The sequence below is a fragment of the Cebus imitator genome, unplaced genomic scaffold (assembly GCF_001604975.1).
Source record: "Cebus imitator isolate Cc_AM_T3 unplaced genomic scaffold, Cebus_imitator-1.0 Scaffold84, whole genome shotgun sequence".
NCBI classification, from domain to species: domain Eukaryota; kingdom Metazoa; phylum Chordata; class Mammalia; order Primates; family Cebidae; genus Cebus; species Cebus imitator.
The window spans coordinates 6,917,849-6,943,302 of NW_016107399.1; the positions used below are offsets into that span (position 1 = coordinate 6,917,849).

The following is a 25,454-nucleotide window of genomic DNA, read 5'->3' on the forward strand; positions in this document are numbered from 1 at the left end:
CAATTCTCCTGCCTCAGCCTCCTGAGTAGCTGGAATTACAGGCACGTGCCACCATGCCCAGCTAATTTTTTTTTTTTTTTGTAGTTTTAGTAGAGATGAGGTTTCACCATATTGACCAGGATGGTCTCGATCTCTTGACCTCGTGATCCACCTGTCTCGGCCTCCCAAAGTGCTGGGATTACAGGCGTGAGCCACCGCGCCCGGCCTGTGTCTAGGTGTATTTTTAAAATTCAAATATACTGGGCACTCACACATGTTTTCAGTCTAAAGACTCCAGCTACTTATCTCTGAGAAATTATACTGCACTATTGACTGGATAATTTTTCTCTTCATGTTTTCCCCATTCTTTCTTTATGAGACTCCTATTAGCTACATATTGAATTGTAAATTCTTAAGAAATTTTATGAATTGATGGCTTTGAATTTTGGGACTCTTCAATATCTGATACTATATTTTCTGTGTCAATTCATCTATCAAGACATTTAGGTTGATTCCATATTTTGACTATTGTGAATATGCTGCAATGAACATGGGAGTAAAGATGTCTCTATGATATCCTGCTTTTATTTTCTTTTGATAAATATCCATAAATGGGTTGTACCAATTTACATTCATGTCAAAAGTTTACATGCATCCAAGGGTTTCCTGTTTTCTGTACTCTCACCAACACTTACTATCTCTCATCTTTTTGATAATACTTACCCTAACAGGTGTGAGGTAATGTCTCACTGTGGTTTTAATTTGCATTTCCTTGATAATATTATAATATTGAGCATTTTTTTCACATATCTATTCACCATTTGTATGTCTTTTTTCCCCATAAGTTATTGGGGTACAGGTGGTATTTGGTTACATGAGTACATTCTTTAGTGGCGATTTGTGAGACTTTGGTGCACCCATCACCCAAGCAGTATACATTGCACCATAGTTGTAGTCTTTTATCCCTTGCCCCCTCCCACTCTTTCCCCCAAGTTTCCAAAGTCCGTTGTATCATTCTTATGCTTTTGTGTCCTCATAGCTTAGCTCCCACCTATCACTGAGAATATACAACGTTCGGGTTTCCATTCCTGAGTTACTTCACTTAGAATAATAGTTTCCAGTCTCATCCAGGTCACTGCAAATGCTGTTAATTCATTCCTTTTTATGGCCGAGTAGTATTCCATCATATATATACCAAAATTTCTTTATCCACCCTTTGACTGATCGGCATTTGGGTTGGTTCCACAATTTTGCAATTGTAAATTATGCTACTATAAACATGTGTGTGCAAGTTTCATTTTCAAATAATGACTTCTTTTCCTCTGGGTAGATACTTAGTGGTGGGGATTGCTGTATCAAATGGTAGTTCTACTTTTAGTTCTGTAAGGAATCTCCACAGTTTTCCTTAGTGATTGTACTAGTTTACATTCCCTGACTACCACATCCATGCCAACATCTACTGTTTTTTTTTTTTTTTTTTTTTTTATTATGGTCATTCTTGCAGAAGTAAGGTGGTATCTCATTGTAGTTTTGATTTGCAATTCCCTAATCATTAGTGATTTTGAACATTTTTTTCATGTTTTTTGGCCATTTGTATATCTTCTTTTGAAAATTGTCTATTCATGTCTTTAGCATACTTTCTGATGGGATTTTTTCGTACTGATTTGAGTTTGTTGCAGGTTCTGCATATCAATCCTTTGTCAGATGTATAGATTGTGAATATTTTCTCCCACTCTGTGGGTTGTCTGTTTGCTGACTGTCCCTTTTGCCGTGCAAAAGCTCTTTGGTTTAATTAAGTCCCAACTACTTATCTTTGTTTATATTGCATTTGCTTTTAGGTTCCACTCATGAAATCCTTGCCTAAGCCAATGTCTAGAAGGGTTTTTTCAATGTTATCTTTTAGAATTTTTATAGTTTCAGGTCTTAGCTTTAATTCCTTAATCCATCTTGTGTTGATTTTTGTTCATATAAGGTAAGAGACGAAGATCCAGTTTCATTATCCTACCTGTGGCTAGCCAGTTATCCCAGCACCATTTTTTGAAAAGAGTATCCTTTCCCCACTCTGTTTTTGTTTGCTTTGTCGAAGATCAGTTGGCTGTAAGTATTCGGGTTTGTTTCTGGGTTCTCTATTCTGTTCCATTGGTCTATGTGCCTATTTTTATGCCAGTATCACACTGTTTTAGTGACTATGGCCTTATAGTATAGTTTGAAAGCAGGTAGTGTGATGCCTCCAGATTTGTTGTTTTTGCTTAGTCTTGCTTTGGGTATGTGGGCTCTTTTTTGGTTCCATATGAATTTTAGACGTTTTTTTTTTTTCTAATTCTGTGAAGAATGACAGTGTTATTTTTACGGGGATTGCATTGAATTTGTTTACTGGTTTTGGCAGTATGGTCATTTTCACAATATTGATTCTACCCATCCATAAGCATAGGATGTGTTTCCACTTGTTTGTGTCATCTATGATTTATTTCAGCAGTGTTTTGTAGTTCTCCTTGCAAAGGTCTTTTAACTCCTTGGTTAGGTATATTCCTGTTTGTTTGTTTGTTTGTTTGTTGTTGTTTTTCAGCTATCATAAAAGGGGTTGAGTTCTTGATTTGATTCTCCACTTGGTCGCTGTTAGTGTGTGGAATAGCTGCTGATTTGTGTTCATAATTCCAGTACCTGGAAATTTTGTTGAATTCTTTTATCAGTTCTAGGAGCTTTCTGGAGGAGTCTTCAGGGTTTTCAAGGTAAACAATCATATTGTCAGCAAACAGAGACAGTTTGACTTCTTCTTTGCCAATTTAGATGCCCTTTATCTCTTTCTCTTGTCTGATTGCTCTGGCTAGGATTTACAGTACTATGTTAAAGAGGAGTGGTGAGAGTGGGTGTACTTGTCTTGTTCCAGTTCTCAAGGGACTGCTTTCTGCGTGTCTTCTTTGGAAAATATTTTATTCAGGTCTTTTGCCCATTTGTATTTGGGTTATCTGATTTACTTTTATTTATTATTTATTTATTTATTTATTGCCATTGAATTGCATGAGTTACATTTTGAATACATTTTGGATATTAACCCCTTATCAGATTTATGTTTTACAAATATTTTATCCCATTCCATAGTTGCATTTTTTAAATTTTGTTTATTGTTCTCTTTGCTATGCAGAAGCTTGAAGTTTGATGTAGTCCCACTTGTTTACTTTTGCTTTCATTGCCTGTGCTTTTTATGTCATATCCAAAAAATCTTTGCCCAAACCAATATAAAGAAACTCTTTCCCTATGTTTTCTTCTAGGAGTTTACAGCTTCACATCCTTCCATTTGTCTTTAATCCATTTCAAATCAACTTTTGTATATGGTATAAGGGTCCCATTTCATTTATTTGTTTGTGGATATTCAGTTTTCCCAACACCATTTATTGAAGAGACTATCCTTTACCCACTGGAAACTCTGGACTCCCTTATCAAAGATTAGTTGACCATATATTAATGAGTTTATTTCTGGGTTTTCTATTTCATTAGATTTGAGTCTGTTTTTATAGAAATCCATACAATTTTAATTACTTAATTTTATATGATAGCTTGAAATCATATCTGTGATACCTCCATGTTCTTTCTCAAGATTGTTTTGGCTATTGGAGGTCTAAGTTCTCCAGTTTCTTGGAAAAAAGAATAATAAATTTTTAGTGGAATCCTTTTAATTACCACTTTAAAGATTAAATTTTGTATTCAACAGCTGCACATTGTCCTGTAATGGTTCTTATTCTATAGTGTAAGTTTAGTCATTCTTTAATAAGGCCTTATTTAAATCACCCAGCTGGCATTTTTATCGGCAATCTCCGCACTGAGTAGATGGGACTTAACAGTTATATTGGTGTACAGAAATGCACCTGGTAAAGAACACACCTAACAAAATGCTGTCTGGAAATGCAAATTGTATAAGAATAGTGGTTGACTGTAAAAGACCTCCACTTAGGCAAACGTACTATTGTAGATTTAAATTACAATTTGGTCTCAACACTTCTAAGAACTCTTGAGTGTGTTTTCCAGTCTGATTTGGTTCCTTTAATCTTGGTAAAAGGGAGAAGTACACATGCTATTATGAGTCTCACTGCTCTGTAATCATTAATTTTTTTTTTAATGTGGTACTTAGGCACATGAAGCTAGAAGCCTAGTGGATATATACTCAGGGCTGTTAAGTAATCAATCCGTGATCCTGGCCATGAACTCCAGGTATGATAAGCTATTATGCTCTCTTATTGCACTAACTGGATGTATTTAAAATGTTATATCTTTAAAAACATACAATAGTGAAAAATAAGAAATTACTCCAAATTCCACCATCATAATTTGGCAACTATTATTTCTTTCTCATACTCTTTCTCAGTCTTTCTGTATTGCATAGACATGCAGATAATCTTTCTAGCTTCTGAGGCAAGCTTCATTTGCCATCAATTTGAAGATGCATCTCAATGTAAGAAATACTAAGATGTGAAAAATATATTATCAATCATTACAGAAACGTGGCAGTAATATAGTTCAGTTGTTTAAGCTTAGCATGGCTTTGTGAAATTGGCTGGGAATGTAACTACTCTTTGCATTGTTATGATTATGGAGAAATGTATTCTGATTTCTAAATAACTGTTTATAGATAATACAAAGAAATTAATTCCTTTATATTTAAAACATTATCATTTTTAAGAGAATATTTAAGACTCATCTGTCATATAAAGCCAAAAGCTGAACCTCATTTTTGCTTATCACTAAGAAATAGCCACTAAATTTTGCTTACATTTGTTCTGTCATCATTAATAATTATGCCTTTTTTCTTGTCAGCTTTGTGGATCCCTTAAGGCAGTTTGAATCTCAGTTGAAGAAAATAGAGTCATCCTTTAGAATGCTAGCTTCCATGCCAAGTCTTGACAAAGTAAAACAATTGGGGAGCAGCAATGAGGACATTGAGGACCTGGAGGTAAAATTTTTCTTCCTTTAATCAATATAGGACATTATTACACATCACAGCAATCCTGCAGAATATGTCTCAGCCCATTATAATCTTTATAGTCCTCCTCTTCACTCTTTTAGCTATAATAGTCAGTGCACTAATCTATACCCCTGGACCCCCTGTGAATTCTACAACCCATGGGATTTTAATGGATTCTATAGGATTTATAGGAGCAAATGGATAAAGATATTTTTGGTTAATTGGTTTATCAAGAATAGGGAGTTTGCTGGCAAGTCCCTCAAAGAACGGAACAGGAAAAGAGAAAGATGGATGTAGGAAGAATCCTATAGTAAGATTAGCAAACATCTGTGGTCTCCATTTCTTTACCATTGCTATACAGTGAATTTGCTCTATAAGGTAGAGAAGAAATTCATGGCATATGGTACAGGGTGAGCTCTCAGCATAGCCACCTCTCTCCTTTCTTCAGTTTGTGGAGAGAACTTAGAACACTCAGATGCAAAACTATCAGGCTAATTATTTCTTTTTATAAGAGCTTCTATATACATCTCAGAGAATGATAGTCTTTTCTGCAATCGATGCAAGGTGACTTTAATGTAGAAACTTTCTTAGCTATATTTCTATATCCCTCACACAGATTTGTAGGCTGCTAATTTTCACAAATGTGCAATTCTTTTCCAACTTGACCTCTTCCAAATATTCCTAGGTGGCCACCTGAGAATACCCAGAGATACTTTTACTTCTTACTGCTGAAGACCACTCTGGTAGTTGGGAGGAGAAAAATAATTTGAGTTAAATAAAACCCTTCTTCCAATACTAGAAAGAAAAAAATGTGTTGTTATATAACATTTCAACATCCAAATGCCCCATGTTTATTAATGTTACATATATTTTATATATCAGTTATTCACACATGGAAATTTCCAATGCCCACATAGAATATAATTTCCAGTACCTACATAATGTGTGGAACAATAAATCTGTTTCCATCTATTTAGATATAAAATGTATTCAATATTTATTATTATTATTATTATTATTATTATTATTTGAGACAGAGTCTTGCTCTGTCACCCAGTCTAGAGTGCAATGGCACTATCTTGGCTCACTGCAGTCTCTACCTCCTGAGCTCAAGCAATCTTTCCACCTCAGCCTCTCAAATAGCTAGGACTACAGACATGCACCACCATGCCTCGCTGATTTTGTTTATTTTTCGTAGAAATCAGGTCTCACTATGTTGCCCAAGCTGGTCTCAAACTCCTGAACTCTAGTAATCCTCCCACCTTGGCCTCTCAAATTGCTGAGATTATAGGTGTGAGCCACTGTGCCTGGTCTGACTTATATTTAAATATGATGTTTGGGTAACTTGTAGGTGTCAGCTAAAATAAGAATCAAGTCACATCATGCTTGAGTCTTCTATTTAAAATCACAAAGGCATAAAAGTCTATTTTTTTATAGAAATATAGTAATAAGCAGCACTTAAAATAGCAATTACTGTCCATTTCCATCAGAACTATTCAGGCAGCTATTCACAAATTATTGCTTTCAATGAACTTAAAGCAACAGTTAGAATAAAATATATTTGTGTTATTACATTTTAAAAGACAATGGAAAATTGAAAAGTATATGTACAAGAATATCTCAAAACATGCTGTAGAAAGATAATCTATTAACAGCTAAAGCAAGAGAAAATGTAAAATTTTAAAGGTGAGAATTTTTCTAAATGTTCATCATTAAAATAGGAAATAAAACTTTTTCTAACAAGGGGGAAATCTATTAGCCAAGCCTATGTTCTTTTTGAAACTGAACTTAAAATCATGCATCCAATAAAAATAAATCCAACATACTGAGTTCTCAAGCAAAATCACATTTAAGCACAAACAATGTTGAGAAAATGCATTCAAAAGCACAGAAAAGCAAGTTTTTATAAAATTAAATTTTAGCTTTTCCTCCTATAAACATGGTAGATACTTATTACAGAAAATTTAAAGATTATAGAACACCACTAAATAAGAAATACTCATTGTATTTCTCAAAGAAAATTACATTTTTATGCTTTCATTTGTGTTTTTTCTTTGTGTATTTTTAAATATCTGAGATAATGCTAAAATTCTTTAAATGTTTGTGGCATTTTACAATTTGATGTTAAGTAGTTTCTGTGTCACTCACTGATTGATTTTCAAGGAATTGAAACCCAGTTAAAAGCAACTTTTAAGTAAGAAAAAAACTATAGACATTAGGTAAAGTTTTATCTAAGGCTGCTGACTGTGCAATGTTTCTGTGTTTCAGAATTTATACCAAAATATTTTAAATATGTTTGAATACAGCCTTCTGAGTTTGGTAACTACAGACTTCTACAAACTACAGATCTTAAAGGTAAAGGGGAAATAAGTAGTTTTATTTTCTTGTCATAAAGCTAGTATGCTTACTATGCTTCACTATTTTATCATTTGCTATATTTGCATCTCCTTCAAGTATTTGACAGCTGAAAGTTTTTCTTTACCACCAAAGAGTAAAATGAAGTCACTTCCCTTTATTTGAATTACAGAAGTACACTTTTAGGAATTTAATTTGGGGAGGACAGCATCAACAGGTACTTGAGAAACCAGGTCTCATATGGTGATACATGGGTGAACACAATATGATGTAGCAGAGAATAGCATTAGAGAGTAGTATTAGCCTAAACTACCCTCAAGTTCACATAACAGTGAAACTATGCTGTGTAACTGTATGCATCCTTTTTCCTCATCAACTCAGGTGCTAAAGAAAAAGCTGAAATTCTATTTTCATGGATAGTACTATATCTAAAGAAGACCTAACAACAATTCAAAACCCTATTTTTCACAACTAAGACCTCACTGTATTTTTTAATGTCCCAACCACAGACAGATGGTCTTCACATATATAGTCCCCACTAGAGACAAAGACTGCACTGCATGTCTTATGGTCCTCAATTTTGCATTCCTAACATGTTGGCATCAGAGGCCAGCTGTCTGGAAGTACTGGAAAAACAGATTGATTTATCCTACCAGGAGCATCTATGAGTTGTACAAATCATAAATACACACAAGTAAAAAAAAAAATGCTGTATTGGTATTTATAAAGACAAAAATGAATGTGAAGGAAAATAAAATGTATTGGGCTAATTTGTGCCTAATTTGAGCCAACTTGTTTTGTGCATTTAAAAAATGTTATCCATTGGCTAGCTATATGCAGAAGATTGATATTGGACCCCTTCCTTACACTATATACAAAAATTAACTCAAGATAGATTAAAGACTTAAATGTAAAACCCAAAACTATAAAAATCCTGGAAGATAGCCTAGGCAATACCATTCTGGACATAGGAATGGGCAAAAATTTCTTGAAAAAGATACCAAATGCAGTTGCAACAGAAGCAAAAATTGGCAAATGATATCTAATTAAACTGAAGAGCTTCTGCACGGTCAAAGAAACTATCAAGAGAGTAAACAGGCAACATACAGAATGGGAGAAAAATTTTGCAAACCATGCATCTAACAAAGGTCTAATATTCAGTGTCTATAAGGAACTTAAATTTACAAGAAAAAGGCAACCCCATTACAAAGTGTACAAAGGACATGAACAGATATTTTTCAAAAGAAGACATACATGTGACCAACAAGCCTATGAAAAAAAGCTCAATATCATTGATCATTAAAGAAATGCAAATCAAAACCACAATGAGATACCAACTAACACTAGTCAGAATGGCTATTATTAAAAAGTCAAAAAAACAATAGAGGCTGGCAGGGTGGTAGAGAAAAAGGAATGCTTATACACTGTTGGTGGTAGTGTAAATTAGTGCAACCATTGTACAAAACAGCATGGTGATTCCTCAAAGACCTAAAAACAGAAATACCATTTGACCCAGCAATTCCATTACCAAGTATAACATACCCAGAGGAATATAAATTGTTCTATCATAAAGACACATGTACGCATATACTTGTTGCAATATTACTCACAATAGCAAAAACACGGAATCAAGCTAAATAGCCACCAATGGTAGACTGGATAAAAATCCTGTAGCACACATACACCATTTGATACTATGCAGCCATACAAAGAATGAGATTCTGTACTTTGCAGGAATTTGGATGGAACTGGAATCCATTATCCTTAGCAAACTAATAGAGAAATAGAAAACCAAATGCTGCATGTTCTCGCTTATTAATGGGGGCTAAGTGATGAGAAAACATGGACACATATTGGGGAACAACAGATACTGGGGCCTAACAAAGGGTGGAGATTTGGAGGAGAGAGAGAATCAGGAAAAATAACTAATTAGGCTTAATACCATGAGTTTATCTATATAAAAACGTGCACATATATGCCTGAACTTAGTTAAAAGTTTTAAAAAGTTATCTTCACAGCTCTTCATGATAATTATAAATCCTCCTCTTCCCCACCCATGCATGCTTTTTTATTCACCTCATGCCACTATCAGTAGCTTCCATTTATTGAGTTAAGCATTGACTCCATATCAAGCACTAAATTGAATATGTGGGTTTTCTCATTTAATCCTTAAAATAATCCTTTGAGGGTATTACTATTATTTCTTTCATTTAGCAGATAAAAAAATAAAAACAGAGAAAGGAGCAATAATATGTATAATGCTAATGTGTGGAGAACCCCTCTAACTTGGAAGCCTGTTACTTAACCACTTTGTTAATACCTACCATGCCTAAAAGCTCCCCTCATTCTCAAAAAGGGCTGAACCTCACTCCTGAAAAGGACAAGGCAGAGGTTGACCCTTCTGAGATTTAGAAACTCTTTCACCTTAGGAAATAGACATCAGTTTTTACAATGGGAGTAAGAGAAGGTGAAGAGGTCTGGCCAACCATTGACATAAATATAGTAGACCCTGACAGATTGCCTTAAAAAAGACTATTAATGGCGATTGGCATATGAGGCATATGCAGTATTCTTCCCCACTCAAGGGTGTAAGTGTGTCCCTGCCTCTGAGGATTAAGAACAACTAGAAGGGCGCGGTGGCTCACGCCTGTAATCCCAGCACTTTGGGAGGCCGAGGCGGGTAGATCACGAGGACAAGAGATCGAGACCATCCTGGTCAACATGGTGAAACCCCGTCTCTACTAAAAATACAAAAAAAAAAAAAAATCAGCTGGGCATGGTGGCGCGTGCCTGTAATCCTAGCTACTCAGGAGACTGAGGCAGGAGAATTGCCTGAACCCAGGAGGCAGAGGTTGCAGTGAGCCGAGATCGCGCCATTACTCCAGCCTGGGTAACAAGAGTGAAACTCCGTCTCAAAAAAAAAAGAACTAGAAGGTACAGCAAGACAGATTTGAATAAAAATGTACAAGAACTTTCTCACCAACCTACCTCCAGTAACATACTCTCTAAGTATGAGCCAGAATATTTGAGTGGTAAATTAGCAGAGGAATTCTGGAATAAGATGATACTGCAGATTCAGACAAGAATTTAAGTCTCTTTTGAAGCTGAAAGGCAGCTTGCCATTTAAAAATAAAAGGGAGAATACATACTTTGAAAGAAAAAGAGGATGCAAAGCAGCTGATAACCATATCATAGCTTCATGTTGAACTTTTCATGGTGCCTAATGCAGTGACTATTATAGTGGATATTAGTAACTATTTTTAATGTAATAAAATAAAATAAAACCCAGATACAGTTTATATAGTAGATGAAGTAGTATATTAGATGCTTATTGTCTGTGTTTTTGAGATAAATGTAGGTTGAGTGTGAAGTAATCAGGAGACTGTAGGAATGCCTGAATTGGTGAAGTCAGAGAATAGAGGAAAGGTTCCTGGAAAATGAAAAGTTCATGGTTCTAGGGTGACTTTTGTGTTTCCAACAGGAAATACTCGTGTGGATGAGTGAAGATAGCTCATACCTGCAAGACAGAATAATGATCATCATCAACACGGTGTTAAAATTTGCAGCCTGGAAAGCCAGAAGATGTGTAAGTCACAGAGTATAACAATGCCACCTGATTCTGAAGACTGCATTTCTATAGTGCTGCTTTCCATGTCTTGGGTCCTAAGAGTACTTGACAGCTCCTTGGTACTATTGTACTGGTAGGTTGGTTGGGATTTCAGAAAAGGAGTCAATATCCTATATGACTTTGTGTCAATCAGAACAGAGTTTCTCAAACAATTGGTTAAGATACATTATCCTTTATGCAAACAGCATGAGTATGTCAAAAGCAGATTCTTGCCGACTCTGAAATTTTCTCTGTAGACCACAGTTTGTAATTTCGTAAATTCTTCCAACCTTACCTGTCTTCTTACATACTTTTCCTAAAATAATTTGAAAGCTGTTATTTAACTATTTTAAATTTACACAAGTAATCCTCAAGTTTTCATTGTGAAACATGCTAGAGGTGGGGCATAAGTCTTCCTTTACTATCCTCTCCACACCAACCCGTCCTTAGCCATGTCAGCATGATGTGTGTCCTACCAAACCACTTTTAATGTATACATCTACATATACATACACACACTGAAATACATAGCTTTATTACTTATTGTTTCTTTACTAAAGTTATTTTTACATATGGTTCTGCAATTTGCTTTTTTCACTGAAACAATACATCCTGCAGATATTTTTATGTCAACATATGTAGATTCATTTTATTATTTAAAATACAGTATATAGCCCATGTTTTTGACATATTATGATCTGTTTACCTATTTTTCAGTTAATGGATGTTAAAGTATCATTTAATTGTTTCTTCTTCAAACAATACAGAATGGGCATCTTTGTGCAAGTACATGAATGTGTACCTGGAAATACTTAGTAAGATAATGGTCAGATAAAGAAGTATGATAAGGTAAAGTTTAGTAACACAAAATTGTCCACCAATTGGCATTCTTGTAAATATTAAAGGGCCCATTTCCCCACACCTTCACAAACACCGGGATATAATCAGATTTTTTAATTTTTGCATTTCAGATGGAGAACAAATAGTTATCTCATAATAGCCAATATTTACTGAGTTTGTCTCTACTTTGAATAACATTGTGGTCTGCCTTCTCAGAAAGCTTATACTATCTATGAACATTCCTCTTTTGTGGATACTGTATATTCAGCCTCTGTTTCCCAATTCATCCTTCACAGTGATTTTTAAACATCCTCTGCTAATTACTTACCTGATTGCTGGAGTCACTTCAGGAGGAGAGATAAAAGTAAAGAGGCCAAGAAACATACATTCATGATGTTATATTTATCCACTTTCTCCTGCCTGTACAAAGAGTCCCCAGATTTATTGAGATGAAGAATCTAGATTAGCTTTGTAATGTATCTGAGTTTTTACCAGGTTGTTTAAACTCAGCTTTGGAACATAAGATAATTTACTTGGATAGGGGATATAGTCCAGGATGTTCTTTGCAGCATGCAGATTCCCTATTTTAGTGTCCAAAAGAGAGACAGAGTGGCTTATTTCAATCTTCTGATTCTCTGATCTTGGAAGGCAGCCTTTCTGTAACTTCTAAAATAGCTTGAGTTATCCATTTAAATGCCTAGAAGGTTCACCATTGAAAATTTTGCAAATGAGTCTTGAGATTAAGGGTATCTCACCACTCAAGACTGTTTCCTACACAGCTCCTGAAATGTGTTATATACACAGCAAGTATTTGATGACAGTTGTTTGACTAGGGCCTAGTCACATGTTTCTCTCTGCATTTGATATATTCTAGTGAGTTCCACTCAAGTAGTAGATAGACATTTTGGAGTTTCATCTTCTATCACCTCTTTCCATTACTGTAGTAGAATTTACTCTCCTATGCATACATCCCATTCTTCAACTGCAAAGGAATAAATATGCAAACTCACATGTGTAGCAGAAAATTCTCATATATTGTTAGTTGAGGGTTCCTAGCCATAACTCAGATTTGTTCGAGAACTCAAATGGAATAAACTATTACACTGTTCTGCAATGTTCACTAGGTGCCACCAGGTGGAAGTACTTCAGCATTTTTCAGAACACTGAAACTGTCTAGAGATAGAATCAACCAGCTCATCACAATCAGGGAAGCATAAAACTTCACTGTTAGCTTTCTCTTTAAAATAATGTCTTGTAAAGATGATAAAGCCAGGTGATTAATTGGGGAGGCAAATACACAAAACAAAAAAAATTTAAAAATATTGTGGACAAATTAAAATCTAAGATTCCCACAGCCCTAGTCTATGCATCTATCTGACACACTGTAGATCATCAGTGAATATTTGTTCTACCCTTCTCTAAGTGCAGCCACCTCATTTGTTCTCTGGTACTGTTCCTACATTGAATAGACCTTTTTCTTCAAAATAACTCTAGCCTAGGTCCTCCAGAGTGTCACAGATTCTTGTCCTATTGAACAATTCTATCATTTTTATCTTGTCATAAGTATTTTTAAAGTGATAATTTGTCTCACATGACTCATGTGTCCATCAGGGTAGAGAAACTCCTACACTCAAAGCACGTATTTCTTCAATTAAACTTTCAACAGGCAAAGAAAGGTAAGTTAAGCATGCCAACTTATAGCATTAACAGAAAGATTTTTTTCCCTAGCTTTGTTCCTTTGCTACATCAGCATTTAAAAATGAATGGAGGATTCCAGCTAAATCTAACAAGTTGTCCACATGTGTATATATCCTACTTATCCAGAGTCCTCACAAAATGATGGTAATAAAAATTTGTTAAAGGTATAAATACACAGCAACAAAGAAAATTAATGAAGTGTTTTCAATGGGCTAGTGATGCCAACAAATTTCTAGAAGACACATTAGGTAGAAGATAAAACCTGGAAGGGGAACTGAATGGTGGGAACCCATGAGCAGTAGGATGGGAGTTAGCTGAAAGAAAAGCAGTTTTCCCTGTAGAACCCTAGAGAGTGAGTTATGAAAGGCCAAATAATGATAAGGGGTGGGAGTCAAAAGCAGGCTGAAAACATATGCATTAATTCAAAGGATTAATTGAAAACATATACAATATACAGAAGAACCTATGTTGTCTCCCATTCCTCTTGACGCACATTGGCAGACAGAAGTTGAAAATTTTATTTTGCAAAAACCATTTTTAAGTTCCCTGAGAAAAGACTCTTGCATTCTGTTTAGACATACTACAGCATGATCCCACTCTCCACTCCTAGCTGCTCTAAAACAAAGTATACCAGGCAGCAAGCCTTGCTCACACACAAAACCCCATCAAGAGGCATTACATCCTTAAATAAGAAGCAGAAACCATGCTTTGTGAAATTTGGGGAAACTTTCCAAATAAAAGAGACAGACAAAGGTAAATAAAGAAAAAAAATTACTATTAAAGACAGAGAGATAGCTCATGCTTATAACCTCAGTGTTTTGAGAGCCTGAGGCAGAAGGACTCTTGAGCCCAGGGGTTCTAGGCTGCAGTGTGCTATGACCACATCACAGCACTCTAGCCTGGATGACAGAGTGAGACCCCATCTCAAAAGAAAAATTACAAATAAAAATATTTTTAAAAATAAAAGAGATAATGCAGGGTAGAGATAAGAAAGACATATGCACATGCCAAAAGGAGATATAACTAAAGTGAGCATGACCTAGACATTGAATAATTTTACCTAGTCACGGTGACACCATATTATTGATTTTCAACTTTTAGAATTAATCTACAAACAAAGCACGGGGAAACTTAAATGAGTTACTGAATACAGTGTAAATGCTATGAGCTCAAAAATGCAAAAATAAAAGAACAGAGAATAGTTTACTGGTTCTCCAACAAGTTAAACACAGAATTGTCATTTGACCTAGAAATCTTAGGTATATACCTGAAAGAATTTAACGGGTGTTCAAACAAAACTTGTACAAAGTATTCACTGCAACAAAATTCACAATAGCTGAAAAGTGCAAACAATCTAAATGTCCATCAACAGGTAAATGAACAAATAAAATGTAACATACTCATATGGTATATTACTCAAAAAAAGAAAGTTGTATACATGCTACAACATGCATAAACCTTGAAAACATTATCCTAAGTCAAAGAAGCCAGGCACAAAAGGCTACATTTTGTATGTTTCTACTTATGTTCCTATTCTGTTGTTATGTTTTATCCTATTATTATATTCCTAATCTGTTTTTCTGTTCTATGAAACAAGAAACAAAAGTAGTAACATATTATTAAAACACAAAGGTAGAAGAATTAAAAATAATATACTATGATAAGTAATGTTCTCTATTGAGAGAACTGTGACAAAGTGGAGGGATGGAATTGAGACAGACAATGTCTCAAACTGATGTTAGAAACAGAAGCAAAGGTACATTGTTTAGAGAAATAGGAGTTACTTCCAGAAGAAGCAGCTGAAAATGTTAGAATCGGTTGCTTCTGGAATCTAGCACTTGTTTTATCATTATTGCTAAGATAAGGGACTGGAGAGGCCAGATCTACAAAGAAAGGGCACAGGAAAAAGGGACAGAAAACTCAGCAGGAATATTTAGGTTTAGGAGTGAATACTGAGAAGCTACTTTTCTCCAGTTTTTAACTATTTGCTTCTTTTTAGTAATTGGGTAGATTTTCTATAAAGGCAGGATATATCATACTGAAAGCTCTCAAAATCTTGTCTTAGAGGAAGGGTAAATGTGGTTGTCACACTTCTGAAGGGGCTGTGCAGGATCAGGGTGCTCCACAATCCATGCTGCCTTACTACTCTCTCAGCCTACCCTGGGTCAGGTCCCACTCCTGCAGCATGCCTTTTTAGTTGGTGACAGTAAGTGGAAATGCAGTCTAGGCAAGACCACACATACTTTGCTAGAGACATACACCTAGGTAGATCCTAACTGGCAAACAGAACAGAAGGAAACCACTAAGAGCTTCATTAACAAAAACATCTACGAAGAACTATACGTCTAACAAGTTCCTGAGCAGGGATAATCAGAGGACATTTGAGGCAATACCAGTAATGTAAGATGACTGTAAGGCCAATCCCCTATAAGTGGTGCTCAGCTTCAGTAAGTTACGCTGCGAGAAGTACTCCTCTTCTCTCATGCCCAGTAGAGACAGAAAACTTGCTCCTTTTTCTCATGCCTATACACAATGATGGTTTTTAAGATCTTGCCATCAAGTGTAAAAAAACAACATGGAATACAAATCCAAAGAAAAGGACATCCAGGGAAAGAGAGCATTTTTCCTAGGGCCTAGAGCAGAGGCATTGCTACTATCTGCTCCCAGAGTCTCCTAAGCCACACAGCTGCTAAAAGGGGAAGGACCAGGCCACTCTTTGTATGGGTGGAAAAGAGTACAAGGAGAATATTCATGGAAGAAAGAGATTTATAAACTCTCTTCTCCTACTGAGACCATCAATCCCCACATCACAATTCAATTACAGCCTTGGCCCATGACCCAGATGATCCAAATCACTTCACACTTCTTCCTTAGGAATTTGTGTGTGTGTGAGAGAGACAGAGCAGGCAGGGAGTGGTGAGTTAAGCCATGTGAAGGGCAGGGAAAATGGGGCACGAAGAAGGTCAAAAGAAGCAGAAGCAGGCCTTGGGATGCCCCTAGAGTTTACCATCAACCATTGCTCCAATCATCAAAGCCTCTAGCTAAGAAAAGTAATTTTGTCTTGGAGGCACGAACTATTTGCAAGCCATGCTGCCAGTTTACCAAATCTACATATGGTCAGAGCCCTTCCTTGTCTAAAAAAAGACACACAAAATTGGTAAAGGGCCCTCATACTTTCATAAAGACAAATGTCCTTCTACCTTTCCTCTTTTCTCTCTCTATTCCCTTCTCTATTTGGATTTGATCTAGCCAAACAGGTCCATTAAGATGAAAATTAAATATTTGACCAGTCTAAGTGTTGAAGAAGTTGCAGAAGGAAATACAGAAATGTTCTGGTAGTAGCTTTGACATCAAAAGCAAATGCTCTGCATTTTAAAAAATGAATTTCCCTGAGAGGAGTCAGAACAACTTCCAGAGGAAAAGTCATACCTCTTCAGTGACTTGCAAAAACACCTAGTGCTCATATACACCATGGAATATTATGCAGCCACCAAAAATGATGAGTTTGTGTCCTTTGTAGGGACATGGATGAACCTGGAAACCATCATTCTCAGCAAACTGACACAAGAGCAGAAAATCAAACACCGCATGTTCTCACTCATAGGCGGGTGTTGAACAATGAGAACACATGGACACTGGGAGGGGAACACTACACACTGGGGTCTGTTGGGGGGAAATGGGAGAGGGACAGTGGGAGATGGGGAGTTGGGGAGAGATAGCATGGGGAGAAACGCCAGATATGGGTGAAGGGGAGGAAGGCAGCAAATCACACTGCCATGTGTGTACCTATGCAACAATCTTGCATGTTCTTCACATGTACCCCAAAACCTAAAATGCAATTAAAATAAATAAATAAATAAATAAATAAATAACACCTAGTGCTTCGTATGTAAAGAAGGAAGCACTAAAGCTTTCGGAAATACACATCCCACCTTACTTTTCCATATCTTGGGAATTGGCTACCCGCAAATGGCTACCCACTTCATCACACAGAGACTAACATTAGTTGAGTCACCATTATGTCCAAGTACTTTTCTAGGAATTTTTCTTCTTGTCATCACTGTTACCCCTTACTTTTCAAAATAACAGTTAAAAAGTGGAATTTATTATCATCCTGTCATAATAAGGAAATTGAAAGTCAGTAACAGAGCCAGGATTTGATTACAGATATTGTAAATTCTGCAGCTTATCTTAAAATCTTAGTTTGATTTATAACAGGATCAGATGCATGCAGACATTTCATGTTGGCTATGCATAGCAAATGCATGTTCTCCTTTGTTTCTCCATTAGACAAGTGTTGATGCTCCATGTTTGGGTGTCCTGGCAGCAGAGCTGTCTCTTTTGTGTTCCCATGATGATTCCTTGATTGCACAACAAGCATCTTTGGGAATGTGTCACCTCTTTGACATTGCAAAATGTCAGCATGGTAAGAATGGTTCACCATATTTTCTCAGGATTACTAAGAATATGTTCCTCATTATTCAATTTATGGGTCCTGGGAAGGCTCTATCTTTGTAAATTTCTAAATCCTGCCCTAAGAGTTATAGCTCTACTTTCTAAAATGTGTCTTTTAATGTTTTTAGCATTGTCAAGAAATTCTGGTAATAGTGTGGTTGGTTCTTCAAGATTTATAAAGCACCATTCTTACATTTCTTGGGTGTTAATGGTGGGGAAAGGAATGGTGGGTGGAGTCCAGGAGGAAAAAGAAGGAGAGAGTTTACCAATGGGACTTTAAAAATGATATTTTTTTCCATCTAATTGAGCATCTGGTAGACTACTCAGAAGATTATTGCTTCAATGGTGGAGAAAAATCAGCCTAGGATTAAAATAAATGTTGTTATGGTTTGTCTAACAAAGCATAAAAGCAAGACCTGAAAGTATTAAGCTATTTCCAAGTAATTTAATTGTATTTTAGAATAAAGCTTAAAAATATTTGTATATTGCGGCACTGTTTATAATAGCAAAGAGTTGGAACCAACCCAAATGTCCATCAATGATAGATTGGATAAAGAAAATGTAGCACATATACACCATGGAATAACATGCAGCCATAAAAATGATGAGTTCGTGTCCTTTGTAGGGACATAAATGAACCTGGAAACCATCATTCTCAGCAAACTGACACAAGAACAGAAAATCAAACAGCATGTTCTCACTCATAGGCGGGTGTTGAACAATGAGAACACAGGGACACAGGGAGGGATGCATCACACACTGGGGTCTGTCAGGGGGGCAAGAGAGGGACAGGGGGGCGATGGGGAGGTTGGGGAGTGATAATACGGGGAGAAAGGCCAGATGTAGTTGACAGGTGGATGGAGGCACCAAACCATCTTGCCATGTGAGTACCTATGCAACAATCCTGCATGATCTACACATGTACCCCAGAACCTAAAGTACAATAAAAAAAGAAAAAGAACACAAAGACTTAAAGGAGAAAAATGTGTAAATGTGTTTTAAAATTCTCCTCCTATGCACAAAGTTATAAAATAGCACTTGAAAGTAAACTGTGATAAGGCTGAATCATCTAAACTCTAAAGCCACCACTAAGATAATATAGCAAAGAGTTATATATAATAAGCCAAAATGAAGATAAAATGGAATCATAGAAAACAATTCAAAATAAGGTAAAAAAGAATAGAAAAAAACAAACAAGAAAAATAGAAAACAAATAAGAAAAATTTTAAACCCAGTGATAATAAATGTAAATGTTCTAAATGCCCCAAGTGAAGAGGCAGAGATTGTCAGACTGAATAAAAAGCAAGCCTCAACTATATGCTGCCTATAAGAAACTCACTTTAAATATAAAACACAAATGAATTTAAGTGTTAAAAGTTAGAAAATGATACATGTTAACAATAATAAAAAAGAAAATTGAAATTGCTGTATTATATTATCATAAAAAGATACATTTTAGAGAAAAGGATTCTTCTTCCAGGGAAAAAGAAAGTCATTTCATAATGATAAAGGAAATCAATTAATTAAGGAGACATAATTGTTTTTTAAATAGATTTAGGGAGTGCAAATGCTGATTTGTTATATGGATATATTGAGTAGTAACCATCACCTAAATAAAGTACATTTTACCAATTAGGTACTTTCTCATCTCTCACTCCCTTTCACCTTCTCACTTTTATGAGTCTCTAATGTCTACTAATCTGCTCTCTATGCCCATGTGTGCACATTATGTAGTTCCCACTTATAAGTGAGAACCTATGGTATTTGACTTCTGTTTTGAGTTATTTCACTCAAGATAATGGCCTTTTTTGCCTCAATGATCTGTCTAATACAGTCAGTGGGATGTTTAAGGCTCCCAGTATTATTGTGGGATATGTTGAAATCTCTATTATTGTGTGAGAGTCTAAGTTTCTTTGAAGATCTCTAAGAACTTCCTGTATGAATCTAAGTGCTTCTGTGTTGGGAGCATATATATTTAGGGTAGTTAGGTCTTCTCATCAAATTGAATCCTTTACCATTTATGTAAATGCTCTTCTTTGTCTTTTTTGATCTTTGTTGGCTTAAAGTCTGTTTTGCCCAAAATTAGGATTGCAACCCCTGCTTTCTTTTGTTTTCCATTTGCTTGGTAGAGTTTTCTCTATCTCATTATTTTGAGCCTATGAGTGTCATTGCATGTGATATGGGTCTCTTGAACATAGCATATCATTGGGTCTTGGTTCTTTATTAAGCTTGCTACTCTGTGTGTTTTAATTGAAGCATTTAGCCCATTTACATTCAAGATTAATATTGACATTCATGGATTTAATCCTGTCATTATGATGTTAGCTGGCTAATTATGCAGACTTGTTTGTGTAATTGCTTTATAGTATTACTGATCTGCATACTTCAGTGTGTTTTTGCTGTAGCTGGTACTGGTCTTTCCTTTCCATATTTAGTGCTCTTTTGAGGAGCTCTTATCACGCAGATCAGTGGTAACAAATTCCTTTGGCATTTGCTTGTCTAAAAAGGGTCTTATTTCTCTTTTGCTTAGGAAGCTTAGTTGGGCCAGATATAAAATTTTTGGTTGAAGTTTATTTTCTTTAAGAATGTTTAGGCCAAGCACAGAGGCTCATACCTGTAATCCCAGCACTTTGGGAGGCTGAGGTGGTTGGCTCAATTGAGGCCAGGAGTTCAAGACTAGTCTGGCCAACATGGAGAAACCTCATCTTTACCAAATATACAAAAATTAGCCAGGCAGGATGATACATGCCTATAATTCCACCTACTCAGGAGGCTGAGGCAAAAATAATTGCTTAAGCCCAGGAAGCAGAGGGTGCAGCAAGACAAGATCACACCACTGCACTTCAACCTAAGTGACAGAACAAGACTTGGCCTCAAAAAAAAAAAATAAATAAAAGAATGTTGATTACAGGCCCCCAGTCTCTTCTGCCTTTCAGGGTTTCTGCTGTTAGTCTGATGGGCTTCCCTTTGTAGGTGATCACCCTTTCTTTCTGGGTGCCTTTAACATTTTTTTTTTCTTTCATTTTGACGTTGGAGAATCTGACATTATGTGTCTTGGGGATGATCTTCTAGTGTAGACCTATGCAGGGGTTCTCTGTATTTCCTGAATTTGACTGTGGACCTCTCTAGCAAGGTTGGGGAAGTTTTCATGGACAATATCCTGAAATGTTTTCTAAGTTGTTTTCTTTATCTCCATCTATTGGAGGAATGGCAATGACACATAGATTTGGCCTCTTTACATAATCTTGTATTTCTCAATGGTTTTGTTCTTTCCTTTACATGTTGTTTCCTTTTTTTCACTCTATCTTAATTCAGAGAGCCAGTCTTCAAGTTTCAATATTTTTTCCTTAGCTTGGTCTATTCTGCTGTTAATACTTGCATTTGTATTGTGAAATACTTGTAGTGTGTTTTTCAGCTCTATCACACCAGTTAGGTTTTTTATACTGGCTATTTCATCTGTCAGCTCCTGTATCATTTTATTGTGATTCTTAGTTTCCTTGGGTTTTGCTATTCTCCTGAATCTCAATGATCTTCATTTCTATCCGTATTCTGATTTCTATTTCTGTAATTTCAGTTAACTCAGCCTGGTTAAGAACCCTTGTTTGAGAACTACTACAGTCATATTGAGGACATAAGACACTCAAGCCATTTGAGTTACTGGTTCTTTCTCAGCTCTGCATGAGGATATTCCTTTAACTGTAGTGTAGATTGAGTATAGTCAGTAGACTGGATGTCTTCAAGGGCTGAGCCTTGTGCAGGGTCTGTATTTGAAACTGACTCTCATCTTTGGTTTCATGAGCATGTTAGTGAGGTATTTTTGATGTTGAAGCTTTAGGGTGTGATCTGGTTGATGGCACTTAGGCATAGTGGTCAGTTGGTAGACTCTTGCTCAGTCGTGACACCCCTATATTTCCTTACAGTTGCAGCTGTGCTCCTTCTCAGTGCCCTGAAAGTGTGGGCTCCTCTCCCACTTGCGTGTTGGCTTTAGATTATGGCTTGGCACTTCTGGGATGCCCACCACAACTTTGGGGTGATCTCAAGGTTTATGTTCCCTTCGCAACTTGGAGACAGCAAAGAAAGGGACCTCAGCATTCCACAACTTTATATTTACTTGAGAGAAATGAAAGCAATTGTTCATACAAACACTTACTGATACATGAATGTTCATAACACCCTTATTTGTAATAGCCCCAAACCAGAAACAACCTGAATGTCCATTAATAGGCAAATAGATAAAGAGATTTGGGTATGTACATATAATAGAATAACATTATTCACTGGTAAAAAAGAACAAACTATTAATATGTACAACAACATGGATAAATCTCAATAGTTTTGCTCAGTGAAAGAAGCCAAACCAAAAAAAAAAAAAAGTGTATACAGTATGATTCACTTATATAAAATTAGAAAGTACCAACTTGACAGAGAGCAGATGACAGGACGTGGATCAGTAGTTGCCTTGGAGTCAGAGGATGGGTATGGGGAGTAGGTGTGAGGGGTTACAGAAGAGCATGAGGAAACTTTTGGAGGCAATAGATATGTTCATTTTTTTCCTCTGGTAATGTTTTATTGAGTGTATAGATATACAAAAACTTAACAAGTTGTGCACTTTATAAATGTTATATGGGTTGGGCACAGTGGTGCATACCTATAATTCCAGCACTTTGGGAGGCCTGGGTGGGCAGATCACTTGGAAACGAGCCTGGGCAACATAGTGTGACCCAATCTCTATGAAATATTTTAATTAGCTTGGCATTGTGGCATGTGCTTGCAATCCTAGCTACTGGGGAGACTGAGGTGAAAAGATCACTTAAGCCAGCAGGTCAAGGCTGCAGTGAACCCTGTTTGTACCACTGCACTCCAGCCTGGGTGACAGAGTTAGATCCTATCTCAAAAAAGATAAAAAACAAAATAAAATAAATAAATAAATGACAATTATATCTCTATAGAGCTATTTTTTAAAAAAACAAAATCATTTAAAACTCACTTTCTCTGGAACTGAAGTTATCTGCACCTGAAGCTTTTGCTGAGCACTTCTGGCTTCCCTGATTTACTATTCCTCAGCGTTTTTTCTTTTTTTTTCCCCCCCCATTTATTTTATTGCATTTTAGGTTTTGGGGTACATGTGAAGAATATGCAAGATTGTTGCAAAGGTACACATGTGGCAGTGTGATTTGCTGCCTTCCTCCCCATCACCCACATCTGGCATTTCTCCCCTTGCTATCTCTCCCCAGCTCCTCACCCCCCACCGTCCCTCCCCTATTTCCCCCCAACTGACCCCAGTGTGTAGTGCTCCCCTCCCTGTGTCCATGTGCTCTCATTGTTCAACACCCGCCTATGAATGAGAACATGCGGTGTTTGATCTTCTGCTCTTCTGTCGGTTTGCTCCTCAGCAATTTTTCAAATGCCTCCAAGTCTTCTCTCCCTGCCAATAGACCCTCCAGCTTGGCATTAGCTTTTCCAGCATACTGAACTGTGCGTTTGATGGTCTATCTGTATTTGTCATCTTGTCAGTCTATTTTTAAAAGTATTTGTCCTTCATTCATATTTCACATGGACTCTCTTAAATGCTTTATGAATCCTGGGTCAGTGCCATAATATTTTGTGAGACTAAACTATGAGCAGAGAGTTAAATAATCAGAAAACTTTAGCTCTCCAGAACTGGGCAGGAAAAGAAAATTGGAAATACTAATGCCATAGAAGAAATCAGTGATCAAATAACAACCTTAAATTCTTTTGCTTAACACAGCGGATATTGGAAAAAGTAACCCTACAGACAGTAAAAGTCATAGCGTCCTGCTTTCTTCTAATGTAGAAGTTCTTGCCAAGAAGTTTCAACAAAACAAACGTGAAATTGCTCAGGTAACTTAGCCCCCACTTTTTCCAGGGGCTTTGTTTATATGTATTATTATTCTTAGCAGCGATTTATTTCAACAAAGTTTATGTTGTTAGTATTTTTTCATTTCCTTTTAAACTCAGTGTGGTAAAATGTAAATGATTAGAGACCATTTAGTTTTCTGATTTTCATCTCTATTATATAGTAATAATTATGCCTAGTATTACCAAATATACTAATTTGTATTAATCCTTATAGAAAGCAAATGAGGTATTTCCTAGTTACACTTCTTTTTCTTTGGCTAACAAATAGTTCACTATAAATGGAGAACTTCTGCTTATTTAGAAAAATTAACAATTTACCAGTTAACAGACTTGCCAATACTATCATAATTTACTCTGCAAACATCATAATGACACTGTGATTTATTTTGATTTTGTTTAGAAGAGCTATTAAATGAAAAATAAAAATTTAAAAAGCCTATATGATAAACCTCAGTACCAAGTAAGTAGTTTTTACACTGTCTCAACCGTTGGGAGAACCGTGAGGCTCTACAGTTGTATATACTCCCTCACCTTCTTCAAACTACATAAGTTTAGCCATAAGCTCCAGAAGTTATACAGCACTGGGGCCAGGTTGGGCTGTCCAGCACCTTCCAGGCACACACATTGAGCCAACAGTTTAGCAAAACTTCTGGGGAAACCCTTTAGGCTAGCTCATCTCTTGGGATGGGAAGATCTAGGATTTCCTCTTAAAACTACATGTATAAAGCAGTGTCTTCTTCCATGGCTGAGATTGGTAGAATTGTGGGAGGCTGAGGAGATGCAGAAGCAATACATCTAACACGATAAGGTCAAAAATACTGCATAGATGTCTTAAATATGTAGAAGCCCAATGGTACATCTTTCCAAAATCAAAAGTTATTCTTTCCCACCTCCCCTCAAAAATCTCAAGCCTGGTTGACTACATTCATTTACATAAAGAAACCAAGCATCTGTTTGTTTACTAGCAAATCTTCCCTCATCCTTCCATCCTCCACCCCAGTGTCCTGGAATTAAAATTCTGAGTACCATGACTGGGCTAGTGAACCTAGAACCAGCAGTCTGCTGGGGCCTCTTCCAAGCTGTTCATGAGATTTATCACAACCTCTAGGTTGGTGTCCTTGCTCATCTGAGTTTAATGTCCATCAGGTTTAAAAGTCCTTGGGCTTGGGGGAGGCACCCTGGGTCCTTGTGTTCATGACCTGTTATTCATTTCCCAATTGTGAGACCAAAGCAAGCCCAGCACTACATGCAGGAGCAGTAGCTGGAAAACCCAGAGGTGGGACTTCCAGAAGTAGATGGAACAGGTAAATTGAGAGGATACAAGGTTATAGCAACAAGACCAAAAGGACCATCACCAAAGATAAAGTTCAAAGCATGCAAACAGGAGTAGAAGCAGCAAGGTTGCTAGCCAAGGAAGCTGGAAGCAATGCACCATTAAAAGGGAGAGTTGGACTGAAAAACAACAACAACAAAAAAAAACAATTCCCAAATGATAGCACTCTTTTTTTATAGAGTGGTCAGTTGTAACAGAGGACATTGTCTTGCAAAGGAGTCACAGAGAGCCACAAAAGTGTCATTAACTAAAAATATATATATTTATATATGTTCATACCAAATAAACTAGTAGGGTAATATAACCACTTCAATATAATGAGGCTTTTGCTCCTTTTAAATTCTTACTCA

At 36.4% G+C, this 25,454-nt stretch overlaps 1 protein-coding gene across 1 annotated transcript in view; it reads left to right on the plus strand.

Annotated features, from left to right (window-relative positions):
- MROH9 (maestro heat like repeat family member 9) overlaps window positions 1–25,454 on the plus strand; it is a 99,353-nt gene that overhangs the window by 4,102 nt on the left and 69,797 nt on the right. Inside the window, exons 2-7 of the mRNA XM_017534033.2 lie at window positions 4,106–4,185; window positions 4,789–4,924; window positions 7,205–7,291; window positions 10,773–10,877; window positions 17,727–17,862; window positions 23,641–23,753. Coding sequence (XP_017389522.2) covers window positions 4,106–4,185; window positions 4,789–4,924; window positions 7,205–7,291; window positions 10,773–10,877; window positions 17,727–17,862; window positions 23,641–23,753 — 657 coding nt within the window. The remainder of the gene's footprint in view (window positions 1–4,105; window positions 4,186–4,788; window positions 4,925–7,204; window positions 7,292–10,772; window positions 10,878–17,726; window positions 17,863–23,640; window positions 23,754–25,454) is intronic.